Source organism: Vanessa atalanta, chromosome 23 (genome assembly GCF_905147765.1).
Source record: "Vanessa atalanta chromosome 23, ilVanAtal1.2, whole genome shotgun sequence".
NCBI classification, from domain to species: Eukaryota; Metazoa; Arthropoda; class Insecta; order Lepidoptera; family Nymphalidae; genus Vanessa; species Vanessa atalanta.
This window is the reverse complement of record NC_061893.1, coordinates 9,086,624-9,105,453: the sequence shown is the minus strand read 5'-3', so window position 1 is coordinate 9,105,453 and position 18,830 is coordinate 9,086,624. Positions and strand designations below refer to the sequence as shown.

Below are 18,830 nucleotides of genomic sequence, written 5' to 3'. Positions count from 1 at the left end.
AGGATATAAATAAGAACAGAATTTGTGAAAATGAATAACAACCTTCTTTTTATTTATTAAAACTAGCTAATATTTAACATGCTTCGCATATCTCTTTACATTATTTTGTAAAATAAAATGTTGGATACGATTCGAAATTTCGAAACATTCGTTTTCGTTAAAACGAGGCTTGCAAACATCACAAATTTGTGATTTTTTGTCTGTAAATTGATATTGTTAAAAGTCCATTGAAGTTGTTTTCAGACCTATTTTATAATTATAATTAAGATAAAACTAGTTCTTGAATCTTTGTTTCAGAGTTACTTTTAAAGCAGACATATTGTGACAATATTGTCTCTTATAAAGTTTTAATTTACACATAGAATATATAAAGCGAGCTCGTAAATCTTAATATAGTATATTACTCTTCTGTACTCGTGTTGCTGCTCGTACTGCTGGACCAATTTTGATATTTTTTTTGTATATGGCCCTTGGATGGTTTAGATTGAATAATAGATGGCGCTGCGATCGGATACCAAATATTATTTAAAAAATGCACTTATATGGGACGAGCAGCTAGTAGAATATTCTAAAGTAATTTAGCATTTCGAAAATAATTTATATACCTAATTTATTTCGTACCTACTAAGCTCCAAACCTTTTCCTCAAAAGGAAAGGAGGCTAGCTGTGAGACATTTGCAGTTTTTTTTTTTTAATTAATTATTTGTGGTCACCATTGCTAAGGATCTCTCTGAATACGTTATCGTTATTTTTTAATGTAATTATTTTCTATATTTACGAGTCACGTTAAATTTTCATACAAATATACTAATAATATAACAATATTTCTTGTTATTGCCATCTCACTTCAAGCGCGGTCTAAGTTTGCAATTGCTGAGCTGGTGGCAATTTGTTTGTACTCTTGCGAGAATCATCCGTAATTCCGTAGCCAGAATGCCAACTCTGACACTGCTTCTAGTACAAATACCGGATGTATTCCTTGAGGATGTTTCTCCCACTTCCTGCAGCCCAGCTGTTTATTATATAGCGTGTGATGTATTTGCTATCAAATCCAAATATCTTTATACAATATATAAGTATTACACTTACTTATTGATGCCATAATTCTACCAGCGGTTCGGAAATAAAAGCCTCAGACCCCAAAAGAACCGGCAAGTCAGCGGGTATTGTGTTTTATGTATCATCATAATTTTTATTGCCTTTTTTAAATTTGATTAATGTTGTGTCGGGGATTACATGCCTTTGTTAATTTATAAGACTAAGCTAGGTTTATGAGCGCCATGAAGTTTTTTCTTTCTTTCTTTCAACTTTCGTTGAGTACAATTGTCTAGTCCATTAATTAACAATGTTATGTTCATAGGCCAAGTAAAACTGTAACCGTTTTTCGGTTGCCATCGATGTGGTACAGAAATAAAACACAGTATATAGTTTAGGAAAAGGTATTTATTGTCAAATTCAATAAATACATAAAGTAAGTCGTAACAGCAATTTATTTTCAAAAACCGTATCTAGTGGATATTTATACAAAATGGAATTTTACTTATAAATTACAAGTAAGTGTATATGTACATACGGCTTAAGCATTACAAAAAGCTTAACATACAACGATATAATAAAAATTGTGCATTTCATCGAGAACTTAAAATCGACTACGGGTACTAGTTATACACGTAAATAAATTAATAATTGAAAATAACCGCTTTTAAATTATTTACAATGTGAATAATATTAACTATAATTTTGATGTGCGAGAATAATTGATTATTATATCAAAGCACGATAGAAATGTGCAAAATGTTGACTTAATATAATAATATTTAATATAAAACTACTTTCAAAGCAATTGCATTGCTTGAAAAAAATTATACGCTGAAATGATAAAAATATTGTATAATTAATAATTAATGTTTTTAATCAATACGTGTTATATATATTAAAACGAATAATAACAGATTTAAATAATATATGTATACATATAATTTGTTTATATATAACAAAAATTTAAGTAATGATTGTAATATTATTTAAAGTACAAACATTTTAACTTTTTTCTACCTTTGTTTTAATAATAATTTACTATTGTCTATGGACAAACATAAGCCTTTTTTACGGTTTAACTTTTATCAACATAATTCGTTATAGACGCAGACCTAGTTATTGTCAATATATAATCTATGTATGTGAAATAATGAAATACTGAATTCTGATCCCAATGAGTCTAGAGTATGAGACTCTTAAAAGTTGAATGTTGGTCGTTGAGTTAACGTCCATTTTACATTTCAGTTTTCTCGATCAATCATAGACAAGACAACGATGACGTCGCGTAATTATCAAAGATGAAATTAAAATGTTTGTACCGTCATTGACATTCATTGTCTCTCTTTATTTTTTTAAATATGAAAACAATAAACTTATTGATTCCTTTTAAGGAACATTTGGATTTATCGTGAGATTTAAAAAGGGAGACACGAATGTTTTTGAAATTATATTTGACGCAGTGAGAATAAGGAAATTGTTGGTAAAAATATGTCCATTATAGAATAGTAAATTCAAGTTTATTTCATTTCACGGGAGCAGAATAACCAGCCTTTTTAACGTTGAATTTTATATGGAAAATTGTATTATTGTACAAATTCAGTTTGTGAAGTGTTCTATTAAAAGACTTTTGCAACATTTTCCTTTGAATCACTTTTTAATTGTATATTTTAAATGACTGTGCAAACGTAAAGCTCAATGGTTCGGTATTGAATTAAGAACCACTGCCTTAACCGATGGTAACAAAAAAAACTATTAGAGACTATGTCACGGCCATATTAGTTTTATTATAATTTACGTTGTTTTACATTTGACTATGGTGTTGTAACTTGTAATTAAAAAAATATTTTATAACAATTAAATTTTTGACATATTAATTTGAAGCTTAATTTTTTTATGAAATCGAAAATTTACAATAAATATAAGTATAACTATTTAATAATCAGTGTCCGAGACTTAACAAGCGAATATAAATATTTAAATTATTTTGTACTACACGCCTTTATAATTGAGTCATAATTAATTTTGAATTATGTAATCTTAATATACACTCGGTGAGTTGACATATTTTTTTTTAAACATTATTATAATTTTTTGCTCATGCAATTATGGATTTGGATTGTAAATGGCGTTGGCCTTATTCACCTCTCTCTCGCACAGTGTCGCTGTCTATACTCTACCCCGCTGGGAAAGAGTATTAGTGACAGCGACAGCATGCGACGCCATTTTCGATCCAATTATTTATTTGCACGCTTTGTAAGTTGATCAGCGCCAGCTTTAACAAGCATCCCAGGCAAGATATTCTTTAGCGAAAGCATATATAAAATTTATATCGCATGGAATATTAGAATATGTAAATTGAAGGGACATTTATCTTTATTCCTGCAACCGTTGAAGAATCAAGGAAAACAGCCAGTGATTAAATATTTTTAAATTATTGTCGTTTTTATTGCCAAGGTCACACAAGGCGTCGCTAAAGCCAGCACTGAAGCCGACTATACGTTCTTTTCTATAAAATGTCATGAAATAAACACATAATACTTATATATTTCGTTTTGATTCTCTCAGTAATAACACGTATAATTTTTCTAAAATTTTTACACATTTTAACTTCTAATAAAATTTTAAAATTAACGAAACTCGTGCATCAACATCTACAGCTACAGAGTGTAAAATTATTTGAATTATATGCTATCATTTGTATCTAACTCTAACAATATTTATGTTGGGTATAATGTTGATATTTTTATTTGCCTAAATATGTAAATTTTGAATTTTTTTATAGTGTAGATAGGATAATTGAGTACCTAACATTATTGTCATATCACTCAAACGAACGAATACTTTTTGTATCATTATTCGATAATTTAATCTATAAGAATGATAAAAATAAGTATCGAAATTGAAGTAAAAATGGTTGAATTTAAAAGTTAGCATTTAATTTGACCTTTCGTAAACGAAACGTATTGTCATCACGGTTGTAGATTTTTTTTTCTTAAATATCAAAATCAATTTTATGTGTGTTAACACTAAAACGTTTTTTGTAATTGTTTTTTTTTTTATTAGAACACAATCGATCAAAGATACGATATAGAGTGTCAAAATGTTTTTCTGAACTAATCGAGAATTCATAGTATCTACACACGTATAATAGATCTAAGAAAAATTCGCTATGTACTTCAAGCAAGAAAACTCCAAAACACATCAAAGATTGATAATTACTTAATAATATTATAATATTTAATACAATTTAAAATACTCATACAAGTAGGTAACAATTTTAGCAATAGACTTATTATTGTCAAAGTTTAATTCACAGTTTTCGCTAAAATTGTAAATGGTAATGAATGAGCCTCAGCTGCCACGGATATATTTACATTTTATAAAGCGATCCGTTTTGGGTTCTGCTAGCTCAAGTGTCTATGGTCATTTGCACTGGCGAGCTGTGAATGTGTCGCGGACTTTACTGTTTGTGTAATTCACTTTATATTCATTTTAAGGAGACACGACTTGACCAGATTACATTGACAAATATTATCAAACCATTAGATAATAACTTGACCGAAATATTAATAAAAAAATTTGGCATTAAAAGAGATGCCCATAGCTATATCAGAGCTCAGCACGAATTACGTACAAACATAGTGACGACGCGGCATGGCATTTAAACTTATCCGTAATAGAACTCCGTGCTCGTGATTTTATCCGTACGATTAAAAAATCTAATATTCGGTTTAAATTCACGGATCGCGTGTCCGGTCGAATCGTACAGTGTACACTCTTTTATTTTATAATTATCTGATCCGACTCGTACCCCCGTTATTATTAATAGTGCAAGTGGCCCTGACTGGATAGACAAAAAGTTGTGCAATTCATTAATCATTTTCGCATACGCGTAAATTCATTTTGTTTCGTGATCCTTTCGTGTTCTAGAAATTTATTAGTTTTTAGTTCTATTCGTTTTTAATGTTTCGTCTCTCTTCAATATAATTTAGTTAATTACTTAATATCTTATTTTAAGTATAATAGTAAGAGATATGATTTATATTAAAACACTTTTTGTATACAATTCGGTTACAAAATCAAGTCATATTTTTTAGCAGGGTTGTTCTAACTGCATATAAGTCTAAGCTGGCCATCGTGCATGAACAATTCGGACAGCGGTATTGATGGGAATGTGCGCGTTATTCGAGTCGTAGGCTGAGTTAGCGAGGTCTTGGCCATTACTAGGTAGAGTACTAACTCTTACGATATAAAGTTCGGAAAGCCCTTATTTAGGATCGAAACTTTTGGTTATACTGTTGTATTGTCTTGGTTATATTGTATACGGTACTGTGTGAAAATATTATATTATAAAATGTTATATAACCTAATTATTGTATATTTTTTTATGAAAATCGGAATAATTTATAATGTTCAATATGACAACTTTAATATATAAAGATTGCTAAGAAGTACATAAAGATTATTATGAAATTGTACATGATTATTAATTTTGTATTCAAATAAATAATAAATTCATATATTCATGTAAATACGTATTATAAAAATCTAATGTTTTAAAGTCAGCAATTTATTGTCACTTTTACTCTACGGCCACACTTGCGCCATTACATCGCAGGTATGATAGACGCATTATAGTTATATGTATTATTAAAACTAATTAAAATACAAATAGATATATAAAATCGTTCATACATATATATATATATATATCTATTACGTAATATATGTACTGTTTTATTGTCAAGCACACGGCAAGAACTTTATTAAATCTAAAAATATTTTTTATTGTCATTATTTCCAATGTTATTGATTATTTTTTAACCACGAAGATAAAGTTTAAGAATCATTTCTTTAAATTCTATACCTCGAGTTTCATACCGAGACACGTGTTTCTGTCTCTTTCTCTTTAGAAGATAATGAGCGAGAGGTCCTAGGACACGCTTTCATTGTAAATGTTCTATGTTAATTGATTGGGAAATACTCATTGAAAAAAAACCCTAATTCTACAGAGAGTTACCAAATTCTAATGTATAAAGATTGTACATAAGTATAGTTAATGACTGATATGAAATTGATATCATATAGATTGACATTATTTACCCAAATCTTATCTGTACAATGAGCGAGCCCTGTTAACACCGACATTACTACCTCCTCTATGAAGTAAACTCTTACTCCTAAACACAATATAATATGTTTAAAAATGTACGTCATCTTAAACCTACAGTTCACATTCAATTTTATTGTCACAATTTATGTAAATTAAAACTTTTAAATTACGCTTTATTGTCTGCGTTTCGTTATAATTATATAAAGTACTATAAAAACGATTCAGTCTAAATCTATCATATGCCAAACGTATATTCTGATAATTCAGTAAAAAATTCAAATTAGCATTTGTAAATACCTACTCGTTTGTATAGTAAAATTATGTTTATAGTAAAGTATAAGTCCATCCGATCTTCTTGGTAACAGAGCTCGCCGCGTGTATCCGAACGTCCTTATCTGTGGCGCGCTGTCAGGGCCGCGGCCAACGTCACGAGGGCCGCAAGCGCTGTCAGCCGTTCTGCTGAGTTAATGATGGCGCTCTTGTCGGGCAGCGGCACAATCGTCCCAGGGTCTACTACGTGTATTTTCCAGCCGAGATTGTTGTGAGTGTAACACTGGAAGTAAAACGAAATGAGATATTAGATGTGTTTTTCATACATTACATTAGCAGCCTGTAAATTTCCCACTGCTGGGCTCCCTTTGAGAAGAAGGTTTGGAGCATATTCCTCCACGCTGCTCCAATGCGGGTTGGTGGAATACACATGCGGCAGAATTTCGTTGAAATTAGACACATGCAGGTTTCCTCACGATGTTTTCCTTCACCGCCGAGCACGAGATGAATTATAAACACAAATTAAGCACATGAAAATTCAGTGATGCCTGCCTGGGTTTGAACCCGAAATCATCGGTTAAGATGCACGCGTTCTAACCACTGGGCCATCTCGGCTGTTTAGTAATATAATTGTATTCTATTATTGAATATCTTAATTTTTGTTATTGTCAAAGTTGCGTCGCAAACGCGGACCGAGTATCTTGTCATTCATATAATTATATATATTTTTATATAAAATAATAAATAAACAGTTTATAAAGTCCACATTATTGAAGTGATAACTTCTTATATGGGAGGGTAAACAGCTTCGTTACGTAACGCGTTACGGCGCCAGTCTGCCTGGCTTCCCTTTCTCCTACGCACCCGGCAGCGGTAGGCAGGCTCCTCACGCTCTATCCGACAGCGCTAGCCATATTTCGGTCAGACGTTATTCTTTAAGTCATCACTTCTATCGGGTATCCCGAGACACAGATATTTTTGTATTTAAGTACCTGGATCCAACATTTTTCATTATTGAGATAAAGTTCTCAACATTATATGTATGACATATTCTAATAGATGGAGTTAAGATAAACAAATATTCCACGTCATTTGTTTATGGCTTGCACTACAAATAGTTATTTATTTATTCGTCTTAAATTATTATACCATCCAAAATTATCATCATCAGCAGCCCATACTCGTCGACTGCTGGACATAGGCCTCTCCAATTGCACGCCACTGTGATCTCTCTAAATCTCCAAAATTATCCATAATGAATATCATAGATAATTCAAGATCTAATCTTATTGCGCCATTTCGATGCCAAAGCTGTTTATTTGTCTATACTCCGCTTTTGAATTGAATAGAAAATTATATTTAAACGCTGTCTAGCGTAAAGTTTGCCCTAGAAGTGGGATGAATGGTAACAGGTTAAACTTGCGGCTCGATAGGTGTCCTGTAAACTGTTGGGATATTGACGCTTCAATTATTACTCGGTAGATCCCCCCAAGTGGAACATTTTAATTACCTGATAGTACAGCAAGTCGGGAGTCTCGTGGGCCACGGTCCAGTTGAGAACAGCGGGCTCCCCCTCGTTGCATTCCAGCTGTAGCGTTTGCATGTACTGCTCGAAGGTGTCGGATGTGGCGGACTGATCCACAGTCTTGTGGGTCCATTCGCAGTAGCGGCCCACTGTTGACATTGAAAATGTTGATATGCCCATAGGACTATCAATTTAGTATTAGGGGACACGTCCTTATAGTAAATGGTCATCATCGCGCATATATATGAGCGCTGTAAGAAATAGTAACCATTTTTACCTTGGGATCTAAGATGCCTGTAGAGCACACGAGACATACTCTCACTGACTCCTCAAACAAGAACACAACAAATATTGCTGTTTAGAATATGAAATGAGTGGGTAGTCCCTACCCGGATGAGCTTTAACCAAAGCCTTACCACTGAGTAACAGATTAAATTATAGAAGCATTACCAAACTCTTCCATCTGAACAAATCTCTTGCTCTCTGGGACTTTTTCAAAATTATACTTTGGCGAGGTGTCTATATTCAAGAAACGAATCGTTTTACTTACGGATAGTACATCTCGCTATATATGAGGCGTACTTCAGAAACTAGCATTGCCTTGCTGTTACGAATAACAGATAAGATAACGTAAAAACACGTAAGATTCCATTAGACTACTATCATCCGTTACTCCTCACAATGGTCTACATTACCCGCTTCACAACTTGTAACTGTTTTTGTGTTTGTACCTGCGGTGGGATACGGGTATCCCTCGTTGTCGTAGGCAACTCCCGCGAACACTCGCTGCTTCCTCTGTTCCTCCTCTTTCTTTTGACCAAAACCTCCCTCCGATGAATCGCTTATGTAGAACGGGTGGAATCTGCGTTTGGAAATAATTACAATGTGAGTTATTGAATAATAATAAATGTTATATATTTTAGGATGTTAGATAAGGTCTAAGGGGCCCGAAACGTGCGTTGCCTAGGGGGTTTGAAATTGCCCATTTATCTCCGAGTCCACAGTCGAATATAATTGCTCTGTTTTGTATTTTAGTTTTTCTACTAACATAAGGGGTATAAAATCTGTGATCATATGGTTGTCAGGCCAATGACGGTAATTTATACTTTTTGCAGTGTATGTGAGAGACGCTGAGAGATGAGCTGGCTCGTTTACGAAGATTTTTTTTGGAAATGTAACAAACAAAAGCACCAATCAAATTCTAAGAGTTTATTCTGTTGAAATATATTTAGGAATAGATCTGGTTAAGGGAAAATAATTAGGATTGTAATTAAAAATGCCTTTTATGAGGTTTGTGATATGAAAAGTAACGTTTACTCACTTAGCAGGATTAGTCCTGTCGTCCCCTCCCTCCACCAGGAATGTGTACGTCTTTCCTCGTTCCACATATATCTCCGGAATAAGCAGATCGTTGATGTACCAGGCAATGCCCCAAGAAGGGTGACCTTGAATTGTGCAAAAGAAAATATTAACGCAAATCAGTATGCCATATCATTATAGTCATTATAATATATCATAATCATTACAATTTCCTGTTGATTTGAAAATAATAATTAGTAGATTGAATAAATTGTGCTATTTACCGTAAGATAGGAATCCATCATTAATGTCATTGTCTGCGTGTAAATAGAAGTAAATAATTAAGGCTTAGTTAAATTTCCACAATACTATAACTCGTTACGATCAAAAGTCAGTCGTCACCTTAAAACTTTTCCATAAAACTGCAAGAATTGTGTTTGAGTGTGAACCACCTCTTTTCGATGTCTGTGCGATCGTTACACGAGCAGTAATACTTACACGTGCACTAACTTACTCTTACACTTGCACATCAATTAGATACTTGAAAGCAGTAAAACTGAGGGGAGAGAGGGTGAATGAGCCAGAGTAAGTACAGGCACAAGGGACTACCTCTGTTCCCAAGATTGGTGGCGTATTATCGATGTAAGGAATCATTAAAACTTCTTACGGCATCAGGGAGGCCAATCGCCCCCCTACGATTGTTAAACATATAAAGGTGAGCCCCAGAGCTACAGCAGCGCGCCTCACCGGTGATGGGCGTGTACCCGCGGCGGCCGCCGGCGGGCCCGATGCGCGCCGTGAGCGCCGTGACGCCGGCCAGCACGCGCGCCGCCCACGGCGCCGGCCCGCCCTCCTCCAGCTCCGCCAGCCCGATGCACGAGTTGTCGCTCTGCGGACACCGCCCCGTTACTACTTCTGCCCGGCCGGACTCCGCCTCGTGACGCACGTGAGGCTCTTTTACACGGTATAACGGTTACTGCAGTCGCAGTGAGCCCCCCTTGGAGCGAGATACCCCTCTTTCACCGAGAGGTAGAAAGTCACGCTGGGTGGAACGTTACGGTTCTGTCTCTTGTATGAGGATGACCGAATTTGGGGTCAAACGGTTCCCAATCGGGTATGCAGAAAAAAAACTTACTCCTTATTAGATAGGCTACGAAGTAGAGCGCTAATATTAGCATGGCAATGTTCTGAATTGGGCTCAGATTAGTAAATTTAATCGAAAAAACTGATTGATAAGACCAACCTACTCGGCTGTAGGTTGAATGTAACCACAATACTAGGGGTATCTCTTAAAATTACAAATGATAAAATGGGTAAATATCTGTAAATATTTGCGCACAAATGTCGTCATGATTTTATCTATCAACCGGTAGCTGACGACGATTTGCACGCAAAGATTTTTCTTATCCACTTAAAATTTGCCATAGTTTGCAAACGTACGTGATTAAATGAGAACATAAGATAATTTTGCTTTGTGATGAATATAATAGTTTAGAAAAATACAACCCTGAAAACATTGATTTAAAAGTGAATAAACAAATCTTCTTAAATAAATGTTAATATAATTTCCATTGTAACGATTACAAACCTGAGCTCCGAAATCCAATTGCACATCATTTCTGGTCGTATCCATGAACGAGTGCGCGTTGGCTTCGTATCTTGAGTTGAGAGGTCCGAAGGCCGCGATAACGGACTGCGAGCGAGTCGTCAGTATTTCCTTGTCCTTGACGGACTCGGTCGCGGCGAGCGGACGCCGGTACGTTATCGTCGTTACGCCGCTCTTTTGATGACCCGACACTGGAAACAAGAATTGCCGTCTTGAAATATTATGCAGTATTTAGGGGTAGAATTTAGAAGGGGGGGAATTTAGGGGTAGAAGTAGAGTACCAGGCATTTTTATAATGGAAGTTTTTTTTGACAGAAAACCCCAATCAAATTATTGAACCATAACAAAATTTGATACGAAGAAAGGGTTCAGGCACTGGACCAACTTTAATGACAATTTTAATGACTTTTTGAGGCACGAAAGGATAACACTCTGGATTTCATTTTCACAGAAAAACCCATTCTCATTCGTTGGGAATTTACGAACGAAAAGACGAATGGAGCAGTCTAACAGTCGGTTGTATGCTCCGTACTGCCAATAGTGATACAAACCGACGACGGCGTCGTTGCTGCCGCCGAGGCGCGTGTCGGGGCACACGCCGCGCTCGCCGTCGCACTGCGCGAGGTGGCTGATGGTGTAGTCGGACACCCGCGGCTGGTTAAACCTGCGACCACGCAAACACACACACACATCTTATTTACTGCAACATTACACACGCGGCCTTATAAACAATCGATACCGATGTTAAAGATAGAAGATTTGATGATATTTCAAAGGAGTTCCTGGGGCGCGTTGAGAGTCAAATGTCAAGGTCGATTTTGATTGTCACGTAATAATTAACGACGAATCAAACGTCATGTAAGTCGAATTCGTTGACTTTATTCGTGGTTTTGATGTGAAACATCAATTGGCGCGCCTTGGGGGTGACTCTTGTACCGTCATTCTACTTCCCTCTGGCCGCTCTCTACTCCTTAGTGGCGCATTGTAGACTATATAATTTATCGTCATGTATTATTAAATCTATTTATTATAAATTTAAACCTTTGATGTTCCACGATGAAATTTACATACAATCAACAGTTTAAATATTGAATATACTTATCTAATTTTTTCATTTAAAACAAATTGTGGGCATACCTTGAATCCCAAAACGCAACCACTACATCAGCTCCCAACATGGCAGGTCGGCCCTCGGCGCCCGACACTCCGAAGGCCATGTACTGTTCCTTGCGGAGACGAGCCGCTAGAGTTATTTGGACGTGGTCACCCTGGAATTATGTATTGATAGGTTAGAATATGTTTTATACTCATTAAAGTTCTCTACTTTTGGGGTTTATAGCAACGTTAGATTCGAAACGTAGTTGTTATATATTAAATTTTTGTCGTCAAACAAACAAACAAGCGTCTGAGCTTAGATTATTATTTATACATTTAGATAGAGTATGATTTTGGACACGCCTTTGACTCTATTTGACATATCTAGCTATATAAATAATGAAAGCGTCTGAGGTATAAGTATTTCTCTTTTGACTAACAAGTATTCTTCTATTTAATAAATATTTTATCTTTTAATTGATTGTTAGAGTGCGTGAAAAATGGCTACTATTTTCTATATTTCTATATTTCTATATTTTTGGACACTATAATACAAAAGTAATTTAGATTTTAATCATATATACAGTTTATACTTTCAGTATTTTCCGATATATATTTTTTACCTTGATGTATCACTCGATATCACTCGCTTGTAAATGAAAAATAACTAATTATTTGATGGTATATTAATAATAAGTACAAATAATTAATTTAAGCCAATTAATTGATGCGCTAAAATTACACAGATACAAATAATTTGATTCCACAAACATCCTGAAAAATCCATTAAATATTCTTACATAAATTTAAAAGTCATCAATTAACTTTAATAAGAATAATTAGTTGGATAATTTTTGTCCAAAAACTTTTCCAAAATGTCAAAAAAATCTCTAGTGGTAGTTTGAAAAATTATCACTTATAAAACAGCTCGTATGTGTCCCACAGCTGGGCAAATGTTGAAAAGCCAAATATTCATAGAAGAAAATAATATCCACCTGTATTTCCCATCTGATCTGCAGCCGCTTATCCAATATTTCCTTACAATTATTAGCGGCACTGAAAGGAGTCTGCGATGTCGTTGAACTTGTCTGAAATCGGCAAACTCATTAATAACTTCGATCGAGAAATGCAATCTTCGTATTTTCGCCATCAATCGTCGAACACTACGACCATTTGTATGTACTATAGGAAATTATAATAGTCTGTAATAAGCTTAACTGATTATATTCAAGGAATTCATCTAGTCCTTACCTCCGCTCTTTTCAGGTCAAATTACATGAAATATTTTTACCATATTTTAAATATATGTTTTTTTAGTAAATCTGGAAAGGCGTACTGGCTAACTAAATTTGGTTTACTACATCGTCTATGTGCGACTTACCCTGGGGAACTAAGATGTTTTGTCACTTGTACATATAGTTTCATTGACTCACTCACCCTTCTAATAGGAACACAACTAAATACTACTGCTTGCGGGTAGAATATAAAATGGTACCTAACCAGATATAAATATATATAGATATACTTTACAGTTAAATTAATTTCCTGTAGAGTTAATCTTCTATATGAGATTGGATAGCAAAGAACTCAAAACTACTAAATATCTGCGTGACGTGATGATGTATTGGTAATATTAATTACATAACTCATACGTCCTATTTAAATACCTATTTTCAGTATTATTGAAGTATTCAGTCTGATAAATCACACAAATAAATCAGAATACCTGTCAACCGGTACAGACAACGCAAGAAAACTGAAATGATTGATTTTATACTCAATAATTATAGAACCAAATAATCTGTTGCAGCCAAGAAAAATTATGAAAATGAATGATTAGATTTGAATACAATGGTTTTATTACTTACCGGATTATACCACCAAGCTGGCTGTAAACCAAAGTTAGCAAATCCCAAGGAAAGCATAAAAGAAACGCCCAATAGAATGTTAAAAATGGTTAATTTAATTATTCTTATATAAACCTACTTACTTATTAAAATAAAATCGATAAACATCACTTAAATAATAAGAGATGATAAGTTATTAATGAATTATAATATTAAATGCGAATCCAATCAAAAAATGACACAATTGGATGAGAATCGTTAGGTTTATGAATGAGTTTTTGTGATTGGTTAGTTGGACGTTTTGATGAATTCCGTTTAACCTGAAAGCAATTTTATTGGTTAAAGGCAAATTAAAAAAGAATAAACATATTATTTGATCCCAGGCTGGCTGTTGATAATAACACACATAGAAAGCAAAGTATTATTCACACATGCAAATGTCAGTTACGTGTAAAATATGATCTTACCCTATCCAAAATTTTGAGCTAATTATTGTGTTAATAAAAACCAAAAATGTTCGACCATATTTTGTGTACCTCTGTGCCTTTGTCTTGGATAATTTTCTGTTCACGTATCGGCTTAAATTCTAAATAAGATACCGTGTTGTACAATTATTGATGAATTTTAGAGGAATTTAAAACAGCGGCAAACAGAAATTGGCAAATATTTTACTGGATCTTCCATATTTTATCAATCAATAGGAAACAATACAATAAGTTCATAAAGTGTCTGACTGCTAACTGTATTAAAACACGAAATCCAATTAGACAGTTATCAATGTTTCATGATAAAACCTATGCAATTGTTATCTTTTCTTGAATGTTTTTTAAGAAGTTTCCAATCTCTTCTCGTACTTACCGTTATTTTCGTCTGTCCTAAAGCCGGTGGTACGTCCAAATCCTTAGGGATGTAGACATGACCGAAGTTGTGTCTATACTCTACGCACCAAACGGCGAGCCAGTCCACGTCGTAGGCAGTCAGCTTGCCGGGAAGCACAATTTCGATGTCTTCCCCTTGGTAACCTCGGAGTGGGTTCAATGAACCCATTTCGTTGGGTACCTAATGTTTTGAAAATTATAAGAGATTAAAAGTATATAAAAAAAACATAAAACTTCATGATCGGAAACGAAAATGAAGTGTTATCCATTTTATACCTTAACACCAGAATTCTGCACTCTGTTGGTTTTAATATGCCAATTATCATGGAATTCTATGGCATAACTAAACGCCACTGTCGATGTTTTGTTATGCCATATACTATACCTCTGATTTACCACAAAGGAGATAATATAAAAATCTCCTTAAAAAAGTATATACCTTAAGTAAGTATGTAGTGCCAACATATCGGTAATCGGTCAAACAACGTCGAAATCTAATAATCTTAAAAAATTAAGGTTGGATTCATTGTCTATATAATTTTTCTGTACGTGTGTATATCACTGAACTACTCCTAAACTGCTGGACCGATTTTGATGAAAATGTTTATGAACCCGGTAGAACTGTGCGATCTGTAATGCTTTGGAACTTTTTGGGTTTGCAGATTTTGCTTAGTAGAGTACCTTTCAAGCAATAAATATAACGAAATAACTCACTTTAGTGCCGAATGGACTGGGTTCGCTGCCATTTCCTACCCAAAAGTAGGCGTCTGGACCGGCGCCGTCGTAGTGTAAGTTTGGTATGTAGAATGTTTTAGCATCTAAAACGCTTATGTTGCCAGATCTTAGCCCATGAGCTAGCCGTTTGAATTCTGGCAAAACACGAGGTCGAGGAGGATCTAGTCCCGGAGGAATGAATACATCGCCGAAATTGACCTGGAATGTTAAAAATACATAGCAATTAATATTTGAATAGCACAAAAAACAGTTTATTTTTGCGTTTGCAAATTTTTTTCACGCGATTACACTATTGGTTTGATATGTTATTTTATCAATATTAAGATAATATATCCGGACCGGTTTACAGTTACAGTATTTAATTTTAAAATTAAGCTGAAACTTTTACATAAACTAAATTAAATACATTAAGTTAATGGGCTCACTAAATAACAGTTTAAATTGTTTAAAAATAGCTACAGTAAATTTTGCCATTTATATCTATAAATAGATATATATGGCAACTCATACATGCGTCAAAATACAAAAATAGGAAAATATAAACGATATCTTTGTTCAATTTGTTTTGTTATCATTAATCTTTAGCGTTAACATATCTCTACTAATAATGTAAAGAGGTAAGATTGTTTGTTTGTATGTCCCCTACTTATAAACAAACAAGTACTCTCTAGAACTAATGCTCTAATTCTAAAGATATTTTCATTGTTATAAAAGCTACATAATTCCTGCATGCTATATGGGTATAAATTATATTTCTGATAACATTTTCTTTATTAATAAATTGCAGTAGGTAATTTACCTACCGGTTACATTTGAGTCAAAATATTCTTGCGTGATTATAAGAATGAATGCCTAACTTTACTTAACTAAGCTTTATAATAATTGACTCGCTTCCCTAAGATATAATTATATATATAATGCTAAAATAATAATATTCGTATTTTTTTCGCTTGTTGCATTTTTACGGCGAATGTCAAATTTTGGCGGGAAGTGCGCGTTTGCGCGCGGCTCTAATCGATATTTTTGGCTTGAACTTACAAATACTCGCCAAGCTTGTTTGACGATCGTCATTTGGTTTCGTTCATTGCTTTTATTGACATTATCGAATAGCCTTCCGCTTTTATCGATAGTCAATCGGTGTTAAATATACCTTTTATATTTTGTAGAATTATTTTGGAAATGAGTATCTACCTATTTTTAGCAGATTTTTTATTACGATCGTATATTTATGATGACATTTATGATATAGTAGCAGTAATTATTATTAGCGAAATATAGCTGTGGTATTGTTTACGAAATATCTTATTAATATACACATAGTACCCAAAACGGATATAGTCAATTCGCCAAACTTAATTCAAATATTGTTTGAATCAATTCGCTGTTTATATTTTATGATATTTACATATTATTAAATACATGTGTACTGTAACGTTAAGTAAATAAAACGAGCCGTACCGGAAATAATCAAGATGTTCATATTTAAATATTTAGTTTTTATTTATACCTAATATTTAACTTTTTTTTACTAATATAAGTTCTTTTGTTAGTCCATGACCAAGGACATCAAATTCCGGTTTATATGTACACGCTAATTGAGTTTATTTTTAAATATTACGTAAGCCACGTAAAGTTATCGTGTTTTCTTTTTTTTGTGCAATTGAGAATAAAAAAATCCCTATAAAATATGTTATCATGATTAATTTATATTTATTTTAAATTTACAATTGAGATTTAAACTACTTATATGGGCTTCGATATACTCTTGCGTCATGGCGGTTTTTGGACGACCTTTACGTGACTTGACACTGAGGCTAGAGGCCCACGTTGAAATACCAGCGTTCTACAGTCCTAAGACATCGTCCTGCATCACTTAACACAGAAGTGATCTCCCCAAAGCACTGAAGTCGCGATAATCCCCTTTGAAAATTGTAGAAAATTATCGCACGCAAATTTTCCTTAGATATTTACATTTTTACTACCGACTTGTCACCTTTGGATAGACGGCAAAAATAAAACTATTCGCGCAACCTGAAAACATTATTTGTTTTTTTTTTTAATAATCCCGGGAGGTTGGTAAACGACAGGACTTAAAAGACAGTCCTACCTTTATATTTATATTAATAAACTTAGTTATAAATCATTCCCAATAAAACCTCTTTGCTTCGACTTCGTAATTGTAAAAAAAAAACAAATTAAGTAAATAATTGCGAGCATACATATGTTTTGAATACTTTATACGAAAATTAACAATGTCTAAGCTTGCGGTTTTGGCTTTATACGAAAAAAAAAATCTCACTTTCCAACAAAAAATGGCACACGACCACAAACCCTCGACAACCTTTTTGCGCAAAAGGGGTTTTACCTTACGGTTTTATTTTTAAATACAAATACTGAAGATATATTTTCATTTTTTTTTCTAGTAAATAAAATAAGTTACACACATAATAACATTTTATCGCCTAGTAATTCCATTGTGAACAATCTCTATACTAAACCCATCTGTTACCACTAAAACTTCCTACTCCTTTTAACCCCAAGCATAAGAAAGAGATAGGCATATATATTTGCAATTAAAGATTATCTACAACATAGTTAACTCTATTTTTGGGTATAAAGTTTTAACATGTCAGTGTAATAATAATGACAATTTAACTCCAACAACACAGAAATCATGTAACTTTGCGACATTATTTTGGATCATTATTAAGCAGAGTCGAGCCGAGTTGAGAGAACTCCTTAGCCCTCTAAACGTAGAGCGGAGTTTTACCAACAAAGATTTAACAGTCTGTTGTTACGGTGTTAGATAGACCACACTGCATAGAAATTCGGAACACATGTAAGACAAGATCTGGATTGGAACCCGTAAGGTTGGTCGCCTCAAGCAGACCTGGTGGCGCTTATAGAAAAGGGGAAAAACATCGGCTTGCCTTAGTTGCCCAAGACAGAAGGGAATGGCGATAAATTGTATCTGTATTCGCCCTATGGAGGGGACTTAAAATAATAAAACAAGGTATGAATATAGTTACCGTAAATCTGCGACACCAGACGCTTATCCATTTGATGTCTCGTAATCTTTTTCCAGCCGGCAGCCGAAGCAGGATGTCGGAGTTTGTATGTGCCGACAGAACCGGCGGGTCCCTGGAGAGAAAGTTACATAATTAGAATCTCGGTCAAAAAATGAAATTAAGCTTACGGACCAAAATTAAATTGACGCTTGTGTGTGTAAACGTGTTTCTCTGTGTGTATGGATGTATTGTAGTTGTCAATTTCATCGCGTATCTCTTAAATCTATACTAATATTATAAATTCAAATGTAAATCTGTCTGTTCGCTGCGCTTAAGCCGCTGAACCGATTTAGATAAAATAAATTTGTGAAGATAGTTTCAGCACCGGGGAAGGAAATAGGGTATTTTTAATTCAC

At 34.0% G+C, this 18,830-nt stretch overlaps 1 protein-coding gene across 1 annotated transcript in view; it reads right to left on the bottom strand.

The window, feature by feature from the left end:
- Positions 1–5,785: 5,785 nt before the first annotated feature.
- Positions 5,786–18,830, bottom strand: part of LOC125072945 (protein Skeletor, isoforms B/C) — a 45,745-nt gene continuing 32,700 nt past the window's right edge. The window contains exons 3-16 of the mRNA XM_047683582.1: positions 18,436–18,547; positions 15,386–15,604; positions 14,652–14,852; positions 13,815–13,835; positions 12,942–13,034; positions 11,989–12,119; positions 11,403–11,515; positions 10,834–11,042; positions 9,993–10,134; positions 9,530–9,562; positions 9,268–9,391; positions 8,678–8,808; positions 7,932–8,095; positions 5,786–6,704 (exon numbers count right to left, since the gene is read on the bottom strand). Of these exons, the coding sequence (XP_047539538.1) occupies positions 6,543–6,704; positions 7,932–8,095; positions 8,678–8,808; positions 9,268–9,391; positions 9,530–9,562; positions 9,993–10,134; positions 10,834–11,042; positions 11,403–11,515; positions 11,989–12,119; positions 12,942–13,034; positions 13,815–13,835; positions 14,652–14,852; positions 15,386–15,604; positions 18,436–18,547 (1,855 nt within the window). The 3' untranslated portion in view covers positions 5,786–6,542. The remainder of the gene's footprint in view (positions 6,705–7,931; positions 8,096–8,677; positions 8,809–9,267; positions 9,392–9,529; positions 9,563–9,992; positions 10,135–10,833; positions 11,043–11,402; positions 11,516–11,988; positions 12,120–12,941; positions 13,035–13,814; positions 13,836–14,651; positions 14,853–15,385; positions 15,605–18,435; positions 18,548–18,830) is intronic.